The following is a 16767-nucleotide window of genomic DNA, read 5'->3' as shown; positions in this document are numbered from 1 at the left end:
CACCTTTTTTGGGACGCTTGGGCGTCCGTGTAAGTTGGACATACGTTGGGCGTTCCAGTGTTAAAGGAAAATGCCCAAGGAATTCAAGGAAAAATAAATTGTAACCCTCAAATACACCCGAAATTATTTTTTACACACTTTATTTTAAAAAAATCCCTATTTTTGTCATTTTTATTTTATTTAATCACCGAACAATTGTTTATAAAAATCCATGAAAATCTCAAACTGAAAATCTATTGATGAGAAAAAGCGATTTTACTGAAAACAGTTAAATTGTGCAAAAAAAAAAGGCAATTTAATCGTAAAAATCTAAATTTCCCACACTTAATGAAATGAAAAATAATAACTAATTGGGTTTGGGAAAAATTGTCAAAACTTTTGCATAGTTTTTGTTAAATCCAGAAATCAAAAATACCTTGAATATGATTCCAACCCCAAAAAGGGTTGAAATTTCACTTGAATAACGCTATCATTGTTTGAATGATTTTTCATGTGACATTATTTGAGTTGTTGTTGTCTAACTATTATACTTTCCCCGATTTTGTGTGAGTTGGCGGAGAATGATTTAACAATATTTAGTATTCTAAAAATCTACCAAGATCACATACTTATCTCTAAGCAACATGATTTCACCAAACTCTAAAATATTTTTATTCTTCAGCCCAAATTCCAGTTCCTTCCCCAAGACACTTGCCCTATCAAACTAATTATTCGAAGAAAATCTAATCCCTCGAATCGCTCTCTATCTCCTCAGTCTTCATACCCGCCCACGATAATGCAGAGCCGCCCACAAGCGCTAACCGCAAGGCCGATGCTAAAACTGACGACCGCCAACTCCGTAACAGGTCCCCAGCGTCCTACCACCGGAACTCCCGTTTACGTGTCACCGGCCAACAGTCTCATGACCAAAGCATCCTCCCTTCCCCTTGGAGTACCCGCCTTTAAACCCCTTCCCAAACCCGAACCGGAACCGGTGAGCTACGTTCCTACCCTGGTGCCGAAGACCTTCTCCCTCAAAACTCCTCAAACGCCCGATCTTTCCTTCCAGAACCAGCTCATGAACCAAACCTCCTCCTTCCACCGACCTTCCCGAATTACCAGTGCCCCTCCCAACCACCACATCGTCTACAAAGACTCCTCGATCCAGGTGCAGAAGGTCCCAGCGTTCCAGGCGATGCCAGAGTCCGTCTCTCGGATATCCACCGGACCGGTCATCCAGATCGACAACAAACTGTCCCACGAGCCTACGATCAAGAACTCCATCGTAACGGTCCCATCACGGCACGACGTCATCGGCAAGGGCACCACCGTGGTGGACGGCGTCGATCTGATGGGACACACCGTCGAGGAACTGGCCGCAGCGGCCAACGTCAGCGTTGAGGTCATCAAAGAGGCCATCCGCGTGCGGAAGCAGGAAATCCTGGCCCAGCAGCAGTACCAGAAACAGCAGGCCGCCATCGTACACGCCCAGGTCATGGCCGCCCAACAGGCGACCTCGACGAGCACCACGACCACCACGACTACAACGACCACTCCGCGGCCGCGTCGATATCCGACGCACTCCGGTCATAAGGTTGGTGTCTCGGGAAAACTTGAAACCTCCCACAGAACAAACTCTAACCCATTCCGCCTTTCAGGTCATGAACGCCCCCAAGGAGTACTACCCGGTGGGTTACGACAAGAACTTTGACGACAACTTCACCTCGAAGGTCGACCTGCCGTACACGACGTTCAACTGCGGCGAGCAGAAGCACTTCCCCGGGCTGTACGGCGACGAAGACTTGGGCTGTATGGTAAGTCAAAGTTCCGTCCGAAATTTAATTAAGGGTACATGTGCATCAACTCATTAGTGAACTAATTTAAAACTTGACTTGGTCGTTAAAATCCGCATCGGTCAACGTGATTGTTACATGCGTGCGTAGCACTTAAAACCTCAACCGGCAATGCCACTAAAATCCATTTAGAACTTTTCACGTGACCGATGCAGCAGTCTGGCCAGAGTAACCGAATGTACTGTAAATTACCGCGCACAAGTAACGCTCGCTGATTTGGGGATGCCCAAAAATAAATTTGTATTCAATCTGCTCCAAATGAGATTTTCTAGCCCTGAACACCACTGAACGCACTTCGGGCCGTGACCCTCCAAAACAACCAGCCCAAACCATTTCAAATACATTCGCATCAGATTGTTTTGCCCAGTGGCAAACGACCCTCCCTCCCGAAAACCACGTGTTACGCAACAAACTGCTGCTGATATTGGTTGCAGCTGGCACTAACGAGATGGACGGTAGCGGGACCACCACAATGGATGTACCTCATGTGATTTGGCCGGGTCCAGGATTGAAACCCGGGTCCTGGCAGGCCAACTCAGCTGGAAAATGCATTGTTGCGTGCACCGAGTTGGTTGTTTTGTTCTGATAGAAGTAGATTTTTGGTTTCCAGCCCGGGAAGACAGGATTTTTTTTTGTTTGGGTTTGGAAACACGACGTATGGGATCAGCGTTCGACGAGCCATGGGTTCGCATGCAACCCTTCAACACCGGTTGTTATCCGGAATTTGGGTTTTAGGAACCTTTCATGAAAATTGAAACGAATTAGCCGTTGGTGCACGTTCGTTGTGCTCGACATGGTGTCATTTGTTTTGTAATATCTTATAATTCGTTAAAAAAGTTATTTCCAGCATATTTGGACTTTCAATTTTTTTGATTAAATTTGTTGTGTTGCTTTAAAAATTAAGCAACAAATCAATCAATCTAAAGAAATCTGGAGGAAATCTAGTTTTTTCGTGAAAACTTAACACGTAGCCTTATGTGTGGGACAAATTTGAAATGCGATTTGGGACTTTTATGCAAACATGGACAGTGCATCTTTTGTAAGAATTTTCTGGTATATCTGTTGTCTTCGGAAGAGTTGCTAGATATGAACGACTACAAGAGAAAAAGGTACACGAATTTTTTTCTATTATTAACGAAAAAGCAGAAAGGTTGAAGTTCAAAGTCTCACCGAAACTCCATGTAAATAATGAAACATTTCACTAACATTTAAAAAGGGTTAAATATTCAATATCACGCACTTTTAAAATGTTAGTTTTGATTTCAATATTCTAAAATATTTTTTTCGTAAAAATCAGAAATTATCAAAAAAAATTTAAACTGAAAAACCATTGAAATAGTGACATATTGGAATGATGCATTAGAAAATTGGTGCGGTTTGGGTATGACTTGGGTAAGACTTTGAAAACTTCAAATTGCCGGTTTGTTTTTCTTTTATTCCGTTTATCTCAGCAACCAGAGGACCAAACTTTGACGTTTCATGGACAAAATTTTAGTGCTGAACTTGTCAGCATTTGTTTTCAAAAGGATTACTATTCGATTCTGTTATTTTTTGTACAGAAAATGAGTTTGTTTCTTCTTTCGAGAATGACAGGAAAAGTAAGTAGCGGAATTGCAAAATAGTAGTTTATGCAACAAGTTGCAAAAAGAGGATTTTTTCAGCACGAGTCGTACATTTATCTAACGAGGTTCGCCGAGTTGGATAAATACGAATCAAAAATCAAACCATCCACATTAACGACCCCCGGGTCTTTTGTGGTCTCTATTGCAAGTTTCTGCTCGAACCTAGGAGTCCGAAGACTTGAATGGGGAGAGCACCCAAACCTCTTTCTACTCCAAGGAACCTTCCACCCCAGTGTTTGAACTGACGACCTTTGGATTGCGAGTCCAACCGCCACCAGCGATTCCACCGGAGTAGGTTTGGTTTGGTGTGTTGTTTGTACTTATGGCTTGGAGACGACTCCTACACCTGGAATGACTTAACGGCCTAACAACCAAGGCCGGGACCGACATTTTACTTCCTCATCCGATGGAAGGTTGCAGCAGATGGGAATCGAACCCAGAATCATCCGCTTACAAAGCGGACAGCGTTTTTTTTGGATAAATACGACGAGTGCTGAAAAAATCAAGTTTTGCAACAAGTTCCATACAACATTTTTTGCAATTTCGAAAAACACCCATTGAGTGAAATTTTAATTCGAATTTTCATGTATTCTGTCAATAAATCGTTTAAATCAAAAAAAGATGAAAAGTGTTACTTTCCGAAACAAGTGCTGAAAAGTTCAACTTTTCAATACCCATTTCAGTGCTGAAAAGTAGAACTTTTCAGCATTTATTTTGAAAAGTGTTGCTATTCGATTCTGTTATTTTTGGTACAGAAAAGTAGGCGTTTTCGTCGTCGTGTTATTTTTGGTACAGAAAAGTAGGCTATTTCGTCGTTCAAGAATGACAGGAAAAGTAAGTAGCTTCAGGACGGAATTGCAAAAACAATATTTTCAGAGGTAGTCACTAATGGGCACTGTTTAAGCAGTAAACAAAGATTTTTTTAGTAATGGTCAAACTTTAAGAGGCAATATCTAGAAAACGGCGCACATTATGAAAATTTCTGTACAATAATTTTGCAAACTCACATGAAAACTGCAGTATTATTATTTTTTGTTTTGTAACATTTCTATTTTTCTTAGAAAACACATTCAATAAAATATATAACTCAGCGTCCAAAAATTTGCTCGTGTTTCTTTATGACTCAAAAGTTGTGGGATATTGTTCGCTTAAAAAATATTGAAAATAAATAAAAAAGGAATTTAAGAAATTTATTTTTCTTTTTTTTCATTGACTTTTAGCAATACTGCTCGACTAACTTCTTGAAAATGTTAAGTAAACAATAGTTTGACAAGAAAAAATATGTATTTTAGGGACACCCTCTTCTCGATTTCTTAGATAAAATTAAGCATCTGTGCCAATTTTGAGCCAAATCGGTTATGATTGGGGTCGCTATAGAACGGCTAAAAGTGGTGAAAAAAATCTTTTCATTCAAAAAAATCTTTTTCAAATCGCTAACAAATTTTCTAGATCAAGTCTAACAGCTCTGCACCTTTGGCAACATTGTAGAGCGTTTAATTTCACATTAGAATCTAACTCTTGACAAAGTGTCCATACAATTAAGAGCGAGTCCACGAACAGGGCATACCCCTTTGTATGGGACGTCGTTTGGACCTCACCAATCTGCCTGAAATTTTCAGGGGTTGTTTGTACATATAAAACTAGCATCTGGCCAAAATATGAGCACTCTAGGTCAACGGGAAGTGGGGCAATTCGGGACACAAAGTTTTAAGGTTTAAAAACGTCAAAAATCTTAAAAAAGCTATAACTTAGGCAAAATTCAAATTATTTTCAAAATTCAAAATGCATCTGAAAGGGCTCAAAAAATGCAACAAAATGCAGGGTAGAGCATCCCGATTGGTTAAATCTAAAGGGAGTTATTGGCATTTTAGTGAAAAAATAGCATAATTTTCAAACTCAAATAAAAAAGTGTTCCATCCAGATATCAACTCCGTTCGACCTGCAGCTTGTAGGGGACATCTGAGACTACCATCTGAAACTGAGAACGCTTTGGGTAAGGCAGTTTAACATATTAAATAGACACTTTTACTTTTAGTTAAGTTTTTTGTTGTAAATTTTTGCTCGGGGGACCCCTTAGATCCCATTTTCTGGTGACAATTTTATCATATTCGTGTTCCTGAGACAATTTCACAATAGAAACATGCGTAAAAATGTTTATTTTCATCCATTTTTACTCTTTAAAAAATGAAAGTTAAAAAAAATATGAAGCTGCTTTTTTCTGGTGTCATCTAGTATCCTTGGAAACGAGCTTGATTTTCAATAAATGTGAATCGAAGATTTTTTTTAACTTTTATTTTTTAATGGGTTAGAATTGATCAAAATAAACATTTTTATGCATGTTTCTATTGTGAAATTGTCTCAGGAACACGAATATGATAAAATTATCACCATAAAATGGGATCTAAGGGGTCCCCGAGCAAAAATTTACAACCAAAAACTTCATTAAAAGTAAAAGTGTCTATTTAATATGTTAAACTGCCTTACCCAAAGCGTTCTCAGTTTCAGATGGTAGTCTCAGATGTCCCCTACAAGCTGCATGTCGAACCGAGTTGATATCTGGATGGAACACTTTTTTATTTGAGTTTGAAAATTATGCTATTTTTTCACTAAAATGCCAATAACTCCCTTTAGATTTAACCAATCGGGATGCTCTACCCTGCATTTTGTTGCATTTTTTGAGCCCTTTCAAATGCATTTTGAATTTTGAAATTTAATTGAATTTTGCCTAAGTTATAGCTTTTTTAAGATTTTTGACGTTTTTAAACCTTTAAACTTTGTGTCCCGATTTGCCCCACTTCCCGTTGACCTAGAGTGCTCATATTTTGACCAGATGCTAGTTTTATATGTACAAACAACCCCTGAAAATTTCAGGCAGATTGGTGAGGTCGATGCGAGATGGGTATGCTTTGCTCGTGGACTCGCTCTTAACACCAACTTCCGGAAAATAAATCAAAAATGTTGTCTTTCTCAATACATTTTTTTTAATGTCATCCTTTACAAACATCAACTCTCGATAGCGGCCCCTAATCCTGAATCGATTTGGGTCAAAATTGGCATAGATGCTTAATTTTTTTTAAGTGTTGAGCTATGGGATTTTCCAAAATTTCTCATATCTCTTGTCACCCTACTAGGGTGACCATAGTGAACACACAAAATTACAATTATGTACAATAAATAAGAGTGGAATTTAGATTCAATTTACTTTTTCAAATTTCAAGCCTAATTTTCCAAAAAAAAACATTGAACATTATCTTAGTTATTCATTTGTTGCAAATTAGCTAAATAAAAATTCATTTATAGAGTATGGAAATATTTTTTATTTTTATTTTTTTGCTAGACTTTTACTTCTTTTCCAATCTGTGGTCGCAAACAATTTATATTTTGTAAGAAGATTTTTCAATGAAAATTGAATATTTTAGGCTACTTTTTTTAACCCCCAATTTTTTAGGGAAATCTAGAACTGGGAGGACAAAAACTGGAAAGCAAATTTGCATTGGCATTATTTTATAGAAAATTAGTGTTTGTGAGTCTATTGTTTATGTGTTTATACTGCCGTTCTACGCATAATTGTCCCATGTCAGTTTTGGACGATTTTGACTTTATGACATTTTCAAGTTTAGTTTGATGTGTACTTTAAGAAAAACACATAAAATCTGGTACTTTGTTCGGAAACTCATTAAAAACAACACCAAGTCTGTTTGTCCCATCGTTAAACTTCTACGCATAATTGTCCCATCAAGTATTTTCTTACACGAAATCATTAGTTTTACTAAGCATTATGTCTTGTTTACCTGTTGTATATTGTACAGATTTTCGTAGTTCTGGTTTAGACATGTCGAAATGTTTAATGACAATACTAGAAATTTCAAACATATTCCAATGCCTACTTAAAAAATTAAACAAACCATTTCAAGACAACGATTTTGTTTCACAATAAAATATCTTCTTCCTGATCGTTTTTTATGCATCACTGCAAATTAAACTCTTTCCATGTAAAATACTTCTTGCATTATTGTATCAAAATTTGAACATTTACCATTTTACGCTAACCAAACAGCTTTGGACGTTAGAGGTTAAAAAGTCCTTTTTAACAAAAAATAAAGAGCTTAACTTTTTTGTGATTGTTGGTTAGAGTGAAATTTGATTGATTTCCGCGCAAAAAAAACTTCTGAAAGAAAAAAGTAGAACATTCAGATAACTTTTTTGGGGATATTTGTTCGTAGTCAACACCCTGCGACATGCCCGATTCACAATAAGCCAATCCCGGGAACAAGCACTCTCCCAGGTGCAACAAGCTACATACACGATTTAGGCTCCAAAAATCGAATTCCTCACCCCCTCGCTTCCGGCCTACTGCAGCAAAGTGCAGATTGTTGTCCGGTCCGGCTCACTCACTGTTCGGCGATTAGATTCGTTTTATTGCCAGCAGCTCAATCTCCCCCTTCTCCCATCCTATTGCTAGCAGGAACATCACCAGAAAAACATGGCCAAACTGGTAGACCGTTCGTCCTCTAGGGGGGCTGGTGGAAATTGAAAATTCATTTCATCCCTTCCGGTTGATTCATTGCCAGCGGATCAATTTTGTTCAATTGATTTTTCTTTTTCTTTTTCTCTCGATGCACCGTTTTCACGGTCCGCCGGGCATTGTTTGAATCCGAATTGTTGAGTGTTTGATTTTTCAAACGTGTTTTCTTGCAGGTCTTCCACGTATGCGCACTCACCGACGACGGGCTGATCATGAAGTCGTTCCTGTGTCCGGAGAGCACCCTGTTCGACCAGACGATCCTCAAGTGCAACTGGTGGTTCTACGTGGACTGCAAGAACAGCAAAACGCTGTACGACTCGAACCTGCCGGTGTCCAAGAGTTACCAGCTGATGAAGGCGCTGTCGTTCTTCTCGGCCAACTACAAGAGCCCGGGCCAGAACGCGGACGGCGTGGACGTGGAAGCGCTGAAGAACAGCGTCAACGGCGGCAACAGCACGGTTTCCGGCAGGTCGGTCAGCGGCGGTGGGGTTGTGGAAATTGACGGCAAGTCCTCGTCCTCGGTGCAGCAGAGCACGTCGACCACGACAAAGAGCAGCGCCAAGGCGTAGACCGGTGGACGGGTTACTTTAGGTTCTACCAAGTACTAGAAGTAGGGAATGTATTTCAATTTTCGTTTCGCGTTTATAGTAGCGCTTCCGGGTCGGAAGGTTTGGATAGTAGAGAGCTCGTTACAAGAAAGTAAAAAAGAAAGTTATTTATTGTTTCTGTTATCGAACTTTTCCCCCAAGCAGTAGCAATCTCTATTTATATACTTTGTTTAGCTGTAAGAACCCACACACACACGCACGCGGTACGAGAGCGAAACGAAAACAAGTCATATCTTTAACGAAACAAACAAAAAAGGCGCATAGTTTGCTTAATCTAATAGTTTAACTTTTTTGTTTTGCTCAAGCCGATTTTGCGGAAGAAAGAAGAAAAAACGGTTTGTTTGTGGACGAGTTTTGCCTTCGTCACGCGGTCAAACTTTGGAAGCGATTAAATGTTGCGCCCCCAGGGTATGCCTCACGGACAACACCAAGCTGCTACCCTCAGTTTGGCGCAAAGTTAATCTCGGGCAAAACTCTCCTTCTCTCTCTCAGAAGAGGGTAGTTCTCTACGATTTCACATTTGATAAATTTTCTGGAATTTGAACAGCGATATTTTTGTAGTTTTTAATGGAATTCAGTTTCTTAAATGAGTAAGACACAAAAGAAGCCATTTTGCATCATTAGCTTGACCATACACACCTCCATAGAATGTTGGCAGCTGTTCCTTGAGAACAAATTTTCTGATTGACGTGAGATCATGGGCAAAATTGTCGAGGATTGATAACAGAAACGATGAAATTATCGTTATCAATTCACAATAATCTATTTTCCAACTATTGTGTGTTTTGAAATCTTCACAAAATTTTGATTTAATTTTGTTGTAGGTGTTAAATACAACAAAAAATCATTAACAAATATTTAAAATAATAAAACATTGCAAAATAAGTGTCAAACGAAACAAAATTGTGAATAAATTTTCGCATAAAAAAATACTTTGGGAACGTACGAAACATTTCACAATATTTTTTTATATTTATTTAAAATCTCGATATTAAAAATTCACAATATGGATCTCATACGATGCAAAATTGTATAAAGATTTTCTCAAAAAAAATGGTTAAGATGAATACTATAATTTCAAGAATTTTATTTTTTATATTGAATCGAATTATAATGGATTTTAACAAAATCAAACTTTTACCGTGTTTTATAAAATACAAAAAATGGCAAAGGGGTGGCAAAAAAATGGAAAAAAAACAAACCGTGATTTCCATATTTCAATGCAAAAAGGCATAAAAAATGCTTAGTACAGCAGTACAGTAGGTTTGCAATCATTGAATTACCAAAAGTCAAAGTTCTGGCGAAAATATTGTTTTTTTGCTGTCGATGTTTGAAATAATCAAACATTATGATGAATTATGATAAACGCAGACCTTTTAAATTGTTTTAGCTGATTGCACTCAAAATTAAGAAGGTATCAGATTTTGAAAAACAAATAAACATACTTGCATTTTTTCGTGTTTAACAGTTTGCCAAACTCGCAAAGCAAAATATGGCATTTCTGCAAACAAATACAGGCAAACAAATAAAGCAGGCAAACTGTCAAAAACTGCGATTTTGTTTGTTTGTCAAGGAGGTATTAGACTATGACAAACAAACAAACAAACTTGCACTTTTTCGTGTTTGATAGTTTGCTAAACTCGCAAAGAAAGCCAAATGTATGTCGGTTGACGTATCTGAAAACTGTCAAAAAGTTTACTTGTTTGTCTGTCGTAGTCTAATATGTCCTGCAGTCTAATACCTTCTTGACATTGACATTTTGAAGTTTAAAAAAGATAATCGTTTTGCCCCAATTTTGAAAGAGAAGAGACAAAAATTTTGAAAAATATTTGCAACAACATTTTTGAAATTTGCAATATTTGGTTGATTTTAAAAAGATTTTCACAACATGATAGTTTTTCATGAAAAATACAAACAAAATCACAAAATATTATTAAATCTTTTCAAATACATTTTTTTTATTTGAAAATGAAGCTAACTCTGTTCAACTAAATAATTACTTTCTCAAAATTTATTTTTTTCAAAATATTTTCATACACAAATTGTATCAAACGATGCAATATGTAGCTTTTCACAAAAAAAAAAAGTTATTGGTGTTAAAGTAAAATACAACTACTGACTTAACACCACATTTTTTGGAACACAAGAATTTTTATTATTTACAATGTGAATATAATATACATAAACGCAACGTTCTGAAAGAATTTTCACAAAATTCTAGTTTTTGCAGAGGGGTAATTCTCCGCCAACTCACACAGCAGTTGCCCCGACCCCTCTTCGATTTGCGTGAAACTTTGTCCTAAGGGGTAACTTTTGTCCCTGATCACGAATCCGAGGTCCGTTTTTTGATATCTCGTGACGGAGGGGCGGTACGACCCCTTCCATTTTTAAACATGCGAAAAAAGAGGTGTTTTTCAATAATTTGCAGCCTGAAACGGTGATGAGATAGAAATTTGGTGTCAAAGGGACTTTTATGTAAAATTAGACGCCCGATTTGATGGCGTACTCAGAATTCCGAAAAAACGTATTTTTCATCGAAAAAAACACTAAAAAAGTTTTAAAAATTCTCTCATTTTCCGTTACTCGACTGTAAAAATTTTGGAACATGTCATTTTATGGGAAATTTAATGTACTTTTCGAATCTACATTGTCCCAGAAGGGTCATTTTTCATTTAGAACAAATTTTTCATTTTAAAATTTCGTGTTTTTCTAACTTTGCAGGGTTATTTTTTAGAGTGTAACAATGTTCTACAAAGTTGTAGAGCAGACAATTACAAAAATTTTGATATATAAACATAAGGGGTTTGCTTATAAACATCACGAGTTATCGCGATTTTACGAAAAAAAGTTTTGAAAAAGTTGGTCGTCATCGATCATGGCCGTTCATGGTCACCCGCGACAGACACGGACGACGAAACAAAGAGAAACGCAAAAAGTAACTTTTTCAAAACTTTTTTTCGTAAAATCGCGATAACTTGTGATGTTTATAAGCAACCCCCTTATGTCTATATATCAAAATTTTTGTAATTGTCTGCTCTACAACTTTGTAGAATATTGTTACACTCTAAAAAATAACCCTGCAAAGTTAGAAAAACACGAAATTTTAAAATGAAAATTTTGTTCTAAATGAAAAATGACCCTTCTGGGACAATGTAGATTCGAAAAGTACATTAAATTTCCCATAAAATGACATGTTCCAAAATTTTTACAGTCGAGTAACGGAAAATGGGAGAATTTTTAAAACTTTTTAGTGTTTTTTCGATGAAAATACGTTTTTTCGGAATTCTGAGTACGCCATCAAATCGGGCGTCTAATTTTACATAAAAGTCCCTTTGACACCAAATTTCTATCTCATCACCGTTTCAGGCTGCAAATTATTGAAAAACACCTCTTTTTCGCATGTTCAAAATGGAAGGGGTCGTACCGCCCTCCGTCACGAGATATCAAAAAACGGACCTCGGATTCGTGATCAGGGACAAAAGTTACCCCTTAGGACAAAGTTTCACGCAAATCGAAGAGGGGTCGGGGCAACTTTTCCCGATTTCGTGTGAGTTGGTAGAGAATTACCCAGAGAATTAATTGTTTTTTCAAAATGATGATGAATGTAACATTGAAAGGAATGATGAAAATGGCTTATTTAAACACTCTGAATTTTAAACAAGATTTTATCCAAATAATCCATAAAAATAAAAATTAAAATTACCTGCGCAAATCTAGAGAACTGCCGACAAGCCGATTCGCGCGCGTAGCGCGGATCCAACTAACTTTGAAAAAGAGATTATTAAGTAGCTTCTGTAACGATGTTGTAGGGAAATGTTTCTCCTCGTTTCAATTGTGGAAATAAAGAACAAAAAAAAGCCCCATTACAACTTGCACGTAGCATTAAAAAATACTGACTAGAGGATTAGTGCAAACGTTTAAAAAAACAAGAAAAATGAAAGAGTTGGAGAGAATCGATAGGTTGTGTCAAGTTTACACATCAAACTGCCAAAATACTATTTACTTTAACTTGTTAGGTTTGGTTTAAGATTATTTATTGTCTACTTTTTAGCAATTAGTGTGAGTGGAAGAGGAGAATCAAAACATTAAAAACAAGAAGTGGTTAGTGCCACTGGCAGAAGACTTTCTATTTACAAAAAAAGACGAAACTTTATGCAATGAGTTAAGCGTACTCTTTCTCCTACATATGGGTATATTGTTTAGTGTTAAACCTCCTTCCTTCTGATATAGTTATTATTTTATTGTTAGGACGAATAAGATGGAAATCTCGGGTATTTGGAAGCTGTCTTAGTTCAGCAATTTGATTTTAAGGGATGATTGTAAGCCAACGGTGAAGTAGCTCAGTAAACGAAACTCTGTCTTCAGAACTTTAAATGATGAGGAGAAAATTTCACAAGCACACCTAAAATTTGCTCATTGTTTTTCTACAGAACAAAAAAAAAGTTGCATTTTACTGCTATCACGAAAGGTCATATAACAAGAAGAAAATAAAAAGGTGAAAGGTGCACTGCGTAGCAAAGATCGTCCAAACTCGTATCAGCTAAAACGAACAAAAACATCTTTTCGCAAGTCGCAAAAATAAAACCGTAAGCAATTCCCATGTGTGAGTGTGTAAAATCGCCAACATGATTGCATAGACAAACAAAACAGGCCCCAGTACATAGGCAGGCAGGCAGAATAAAAGAGAAATAAACGAAAAAGTAATTCAACAAAACAAATGTTGCCGAAAACGTGTTTCCTTATCGGTGCGAGACAAAAATTTCGCATTGAACTAGGGCGATGCCTCCGAAAATTCCACACGACAACGCCCGATAAGCCAAGCGGTTGAGCACCTTTTGCATCGCGGCGCCAAAATTAGGCGCCTCAATCTTCTCGGTCGTGACGCTGCAAAATTTCGCCAAGATTGTGCAACATCCGGTGCATCGTCCCACCCCAAGAAGAGGAGAAGGTAAAGCTCGCACATATTTCATAAAAAAAAATCAGAAGCCTCAACCAGAAGCCAACTGTTTACACACGTCCCGAAAAGAAGCTTAATTGGCGCGTCCATTTGGCGCTGATTACCGAATCTGTGTCATGAGCCAGATTCGTGAACTCGAAAACTCGAACTCTCCTCCATTTTTTTTTTTTTTTGTTGGAACACGCGTATCACCGCGTGTGGGGAATCCGGAGGCCGTAGAACCGATGTTGAGGAAGCTGCCGAGAGACAATTATGCCTCATTTGTGGAGCAAAAAAAAAAGTTGGACGCGGGAAATGTGTGTTTGACCTCTTTCGGGACGTCGCTATCAGGGAGCGTTGCTTCTTGTTTGTGGCCCGAAAACAAAGGTAAGTGACTCCTTTCTTTAAAATTTTGTAGGAGATGGTTTTTTCCTGGGTTATCAACTTTTCAGTAATTTGTTATACTTTATTAAACTATTGACGAGATTCGTTTGCCACGTTCTAAATTAAATAAATTTCCTACATAAATTATGTGATTCCATTTTAAACTGCCATGCGCCTCCATGGATTCATTCTAGCGAGATTCAATGGAGGCGCTCGGCTTCAAAATGAGTTAGTAAGCAAGGGAGTTTTAATCCTAAATAACCGTTTCAATCAAGAATTCTTGTTAGAACAACTGCATTTTCTTCCCAATGACGCTTAAATTTAAAATATTTACCCAACATATATTGTAAGAAACCAGCCATTCCCAGATTAGCTCATCTAGATTCCTTTTTCTTAATTTTAGCAAATCTCAAATTTATCGCAACGCAAATATAGCCAAAAAAAAAAGATAGCACCGAAGTGACGCTCATCACGACCCGCTATCAGTCAGTACTCCGCACCACTCTGCACTCACACGCACAGTACACAACAGTTTGTTTTGTTTACTTTTGCTGCGCGCGTTGTCCTGCCTGATTGGCTTACTAAATGATGCACAGAAAGTGGTGCAAGTTCGACGTCGGTCGTCGCGGCACCGTTTCGTACCCTAAATCGCAGCAGGCCGCTGATAACGACGCCGCGCGCACCACGCGACTATGCGCGCCTGTAGTCCACACGCACACACACGTGCAACGTGGTGGGTTTACATTAATGGTGCGAATGTCTTCATGTTGATTAGAACTGCTTGCAGGGGTTCTGCAACGAAAGCATGCTTTGTCTAATATTATTTTGTAAAATACTTTTAATATGAAGTTTAATTTTCTGAAATGGATGCAATTTTAGGAGCTTTGAAAGAATGTTGTACAAAAAATAATTTTCAAGCCATTTCAAGGTATAGTGTGTTGAGATGGCAACCACTGCCCCATTACCTTTGCGCGCTACTGCGCCAACAGAACTGTCAGCAGATGTTCCTGTTTACTTTGTTTACAATAAATCTTAGCCTTTTAACAACCGCTCTAAACGTAACACACGTGTTTTAATTATCCTCCTGTAAGCCATCCGAACCTCTTTTAGGTTATGGGCCCAGCCCGTTGCTAATCCGGGTTGTCGTTTCTTAGTAAACTTGTCGGGATGTCGGAGGACGCGGTTGTGCGCGAGGATCGCTACCATGTCGCGCTGTTTGACGGCAGGAACTTTGCCGCGTGGAAGTATCGAGTTCTGGTACTCCTGGAGGAGTACGAGCTGGACGACTGCATTCTACACGAGGTTGGAGAGCTTCCTGAGCTGATTCCGAAGACGGAAGATTCGACGACGGTTTCGGCGGACAAGGAGAAGAGGCGGAAGGAACAGCTGAAGAGAAGGCGGAAGTGCAAGCGTTTGTTGATCGAGCGCATTCACGATTCCCAGCTCGAGTACGTTCAGGACAAGCAGTCGCCGAAGGAAATCTGGACGACGCTCAAGAATGTGTTCGAACGGAAGAGCGTCGCGAGCCGTATGCATCTCCAGCGGCAAATCCTGAACATGCGATTCGACGGTGGCCGTTTGACGGACCACTTCTTGCGCTTCGACAAGCTGGTGCGTGAGTTCCGTGGAACCGGGGCCGTAATGGACGACATTGACGCGGTTTGTCACCTCCTGCTGACGCTCGGTTCGGCGTTTGCTACCGTGGTGACGTCGATTGAGACCATGGCGGAGGAGAACCTGTCGATGGAATTCGTCAAATGTCGGCTGCTAGACGAGGAGACGAAGCAGAAGGGTTTGGGCGTCGATTCGCTCACCGCCGGGAACGAGGCTGCTGCTTTCTCCGGAATGAAGATGCAGAAGAAGATCCGCTGCTTCAGCTGCAAAAAGGAAGGCCACAAGAGTGTAGACTGCACGGAGAAAAGAAGAGGAAACAACAGTACAACCAAAAACAACACGGTGCAAAAGCAAACGTTGCTGGCACGAGTGAGCGAAACAGTGTTTGTTTTGTGGGCGTGAGCGGCGGCGAGCCGCAGAAAGTGCAGCGGCGGGTAAAGTGGTTCCTTGACTCCGGGGCGTCGGACCCTGAGTCGGGCGGAGAAGAATACACCTAGTTGTCAGTGTCAGCCACTTGCGAACTGTCAGTGAGAGCCGCCTTCAATTTTTGTTACTGTTCTTATTTGCTTAGAGCAGTATTGTATTTGAAGGAAAATAAATTTAAAAAAGTTTTCAAATTAGCAAATGTTTTTTCGGGCTGAGACAATTCATTTAATACAAAAGAGGCTAAAATAAAATAATTAACTTTATTAAGTTATGATAAGATTTAGTTGAAAATATGTATTCATGAGATATATTTCCAATATGACCATAAATCAAACAATGTTATGTCTTACATACATGTGCATGAACTAAGACTTATTAGGTTAGTAGTAGTTAGTCAATATGTTTAAATTTATAAATTTTTCAGTACAACCCGAGCTGTGGAGGAAGTGAAGCAAATTCTCTGGACGAAAATAGGAAAAAAGAGGGAAAAAAGCTGGAGGTTTACATGAATAGAAAGGAAGTGGAATGTCACAGCGAATTCACTACACTTCCTCCACAGTTCGGGTTTGCATTTTATTGCAACCAGAATGGAAAATGACAGAAAACAAAGTCCGGCAGTACCGGCGCTCACGGCGGCGTAGTTTCCTCCGCTGTCGGGTACGGTTCCGGATAAAAACAGAAGGATCGCCTTCGACAAGCAGGAAGCAGCAATCAAAATACTGGCCCCTCACGCCTGTGGAGCCACGAAGGAACAAGGCAAGGATGTACTCTATAGGATCTTCAACGAGTTTAGCACCCAGTTGAAAAGCAGCAGTGCTCG

At 38.9% G+C, this 16767-nt stretch overlaps 1 protein-coding gene across 1 annotated transcript in view; it reads left to right on the top strand.

Annotated features, from left to right (window-relative positions):
- Positions 1–8865, top strand: part of LOC6039003 — a 47498-nt gene extending 38633 nt beyond the window's left edge. Inside the window, exons 4-6 of the mRNA XM_038266152.1 lie at positions 755–1573; positions 1638–1793; positions 8153–8865. Of these exons, the coding sequence (XP_038122080.1) occupies positions 755–1573; positions 1638–1793; positions 8153–8548 (1371 nt within the window). The 3' untranslated portion in view covers positions 8549–8865. The remainder of the gene's footprint in view (positions 1–754; positions 1574–1637; positions 1794–8152) is intronic.
- The last annotated feature ends 7902 nt before the right edge of the window (positions 8866–16767 follow it).

Source organism: Culex quinquefasciatus, chromosome 3 (assembly GCF_015732765.1).
Source record: "Culex quinquefasciatus strain JHB chromosome 3, VPISU_Cqui_1.0_pri_paternal, whole genome shotgun sequence".
NCBI lineage: Eukaryota > Metazoa > Arthropoda > Insecta > Diptera > Culicidae > Culex > Culex quinquefasciatus.
Note: the sequence above shows the minus strand (reverse complement) of the source record. Positions and strands in the feature narration are given on the sequence as shown.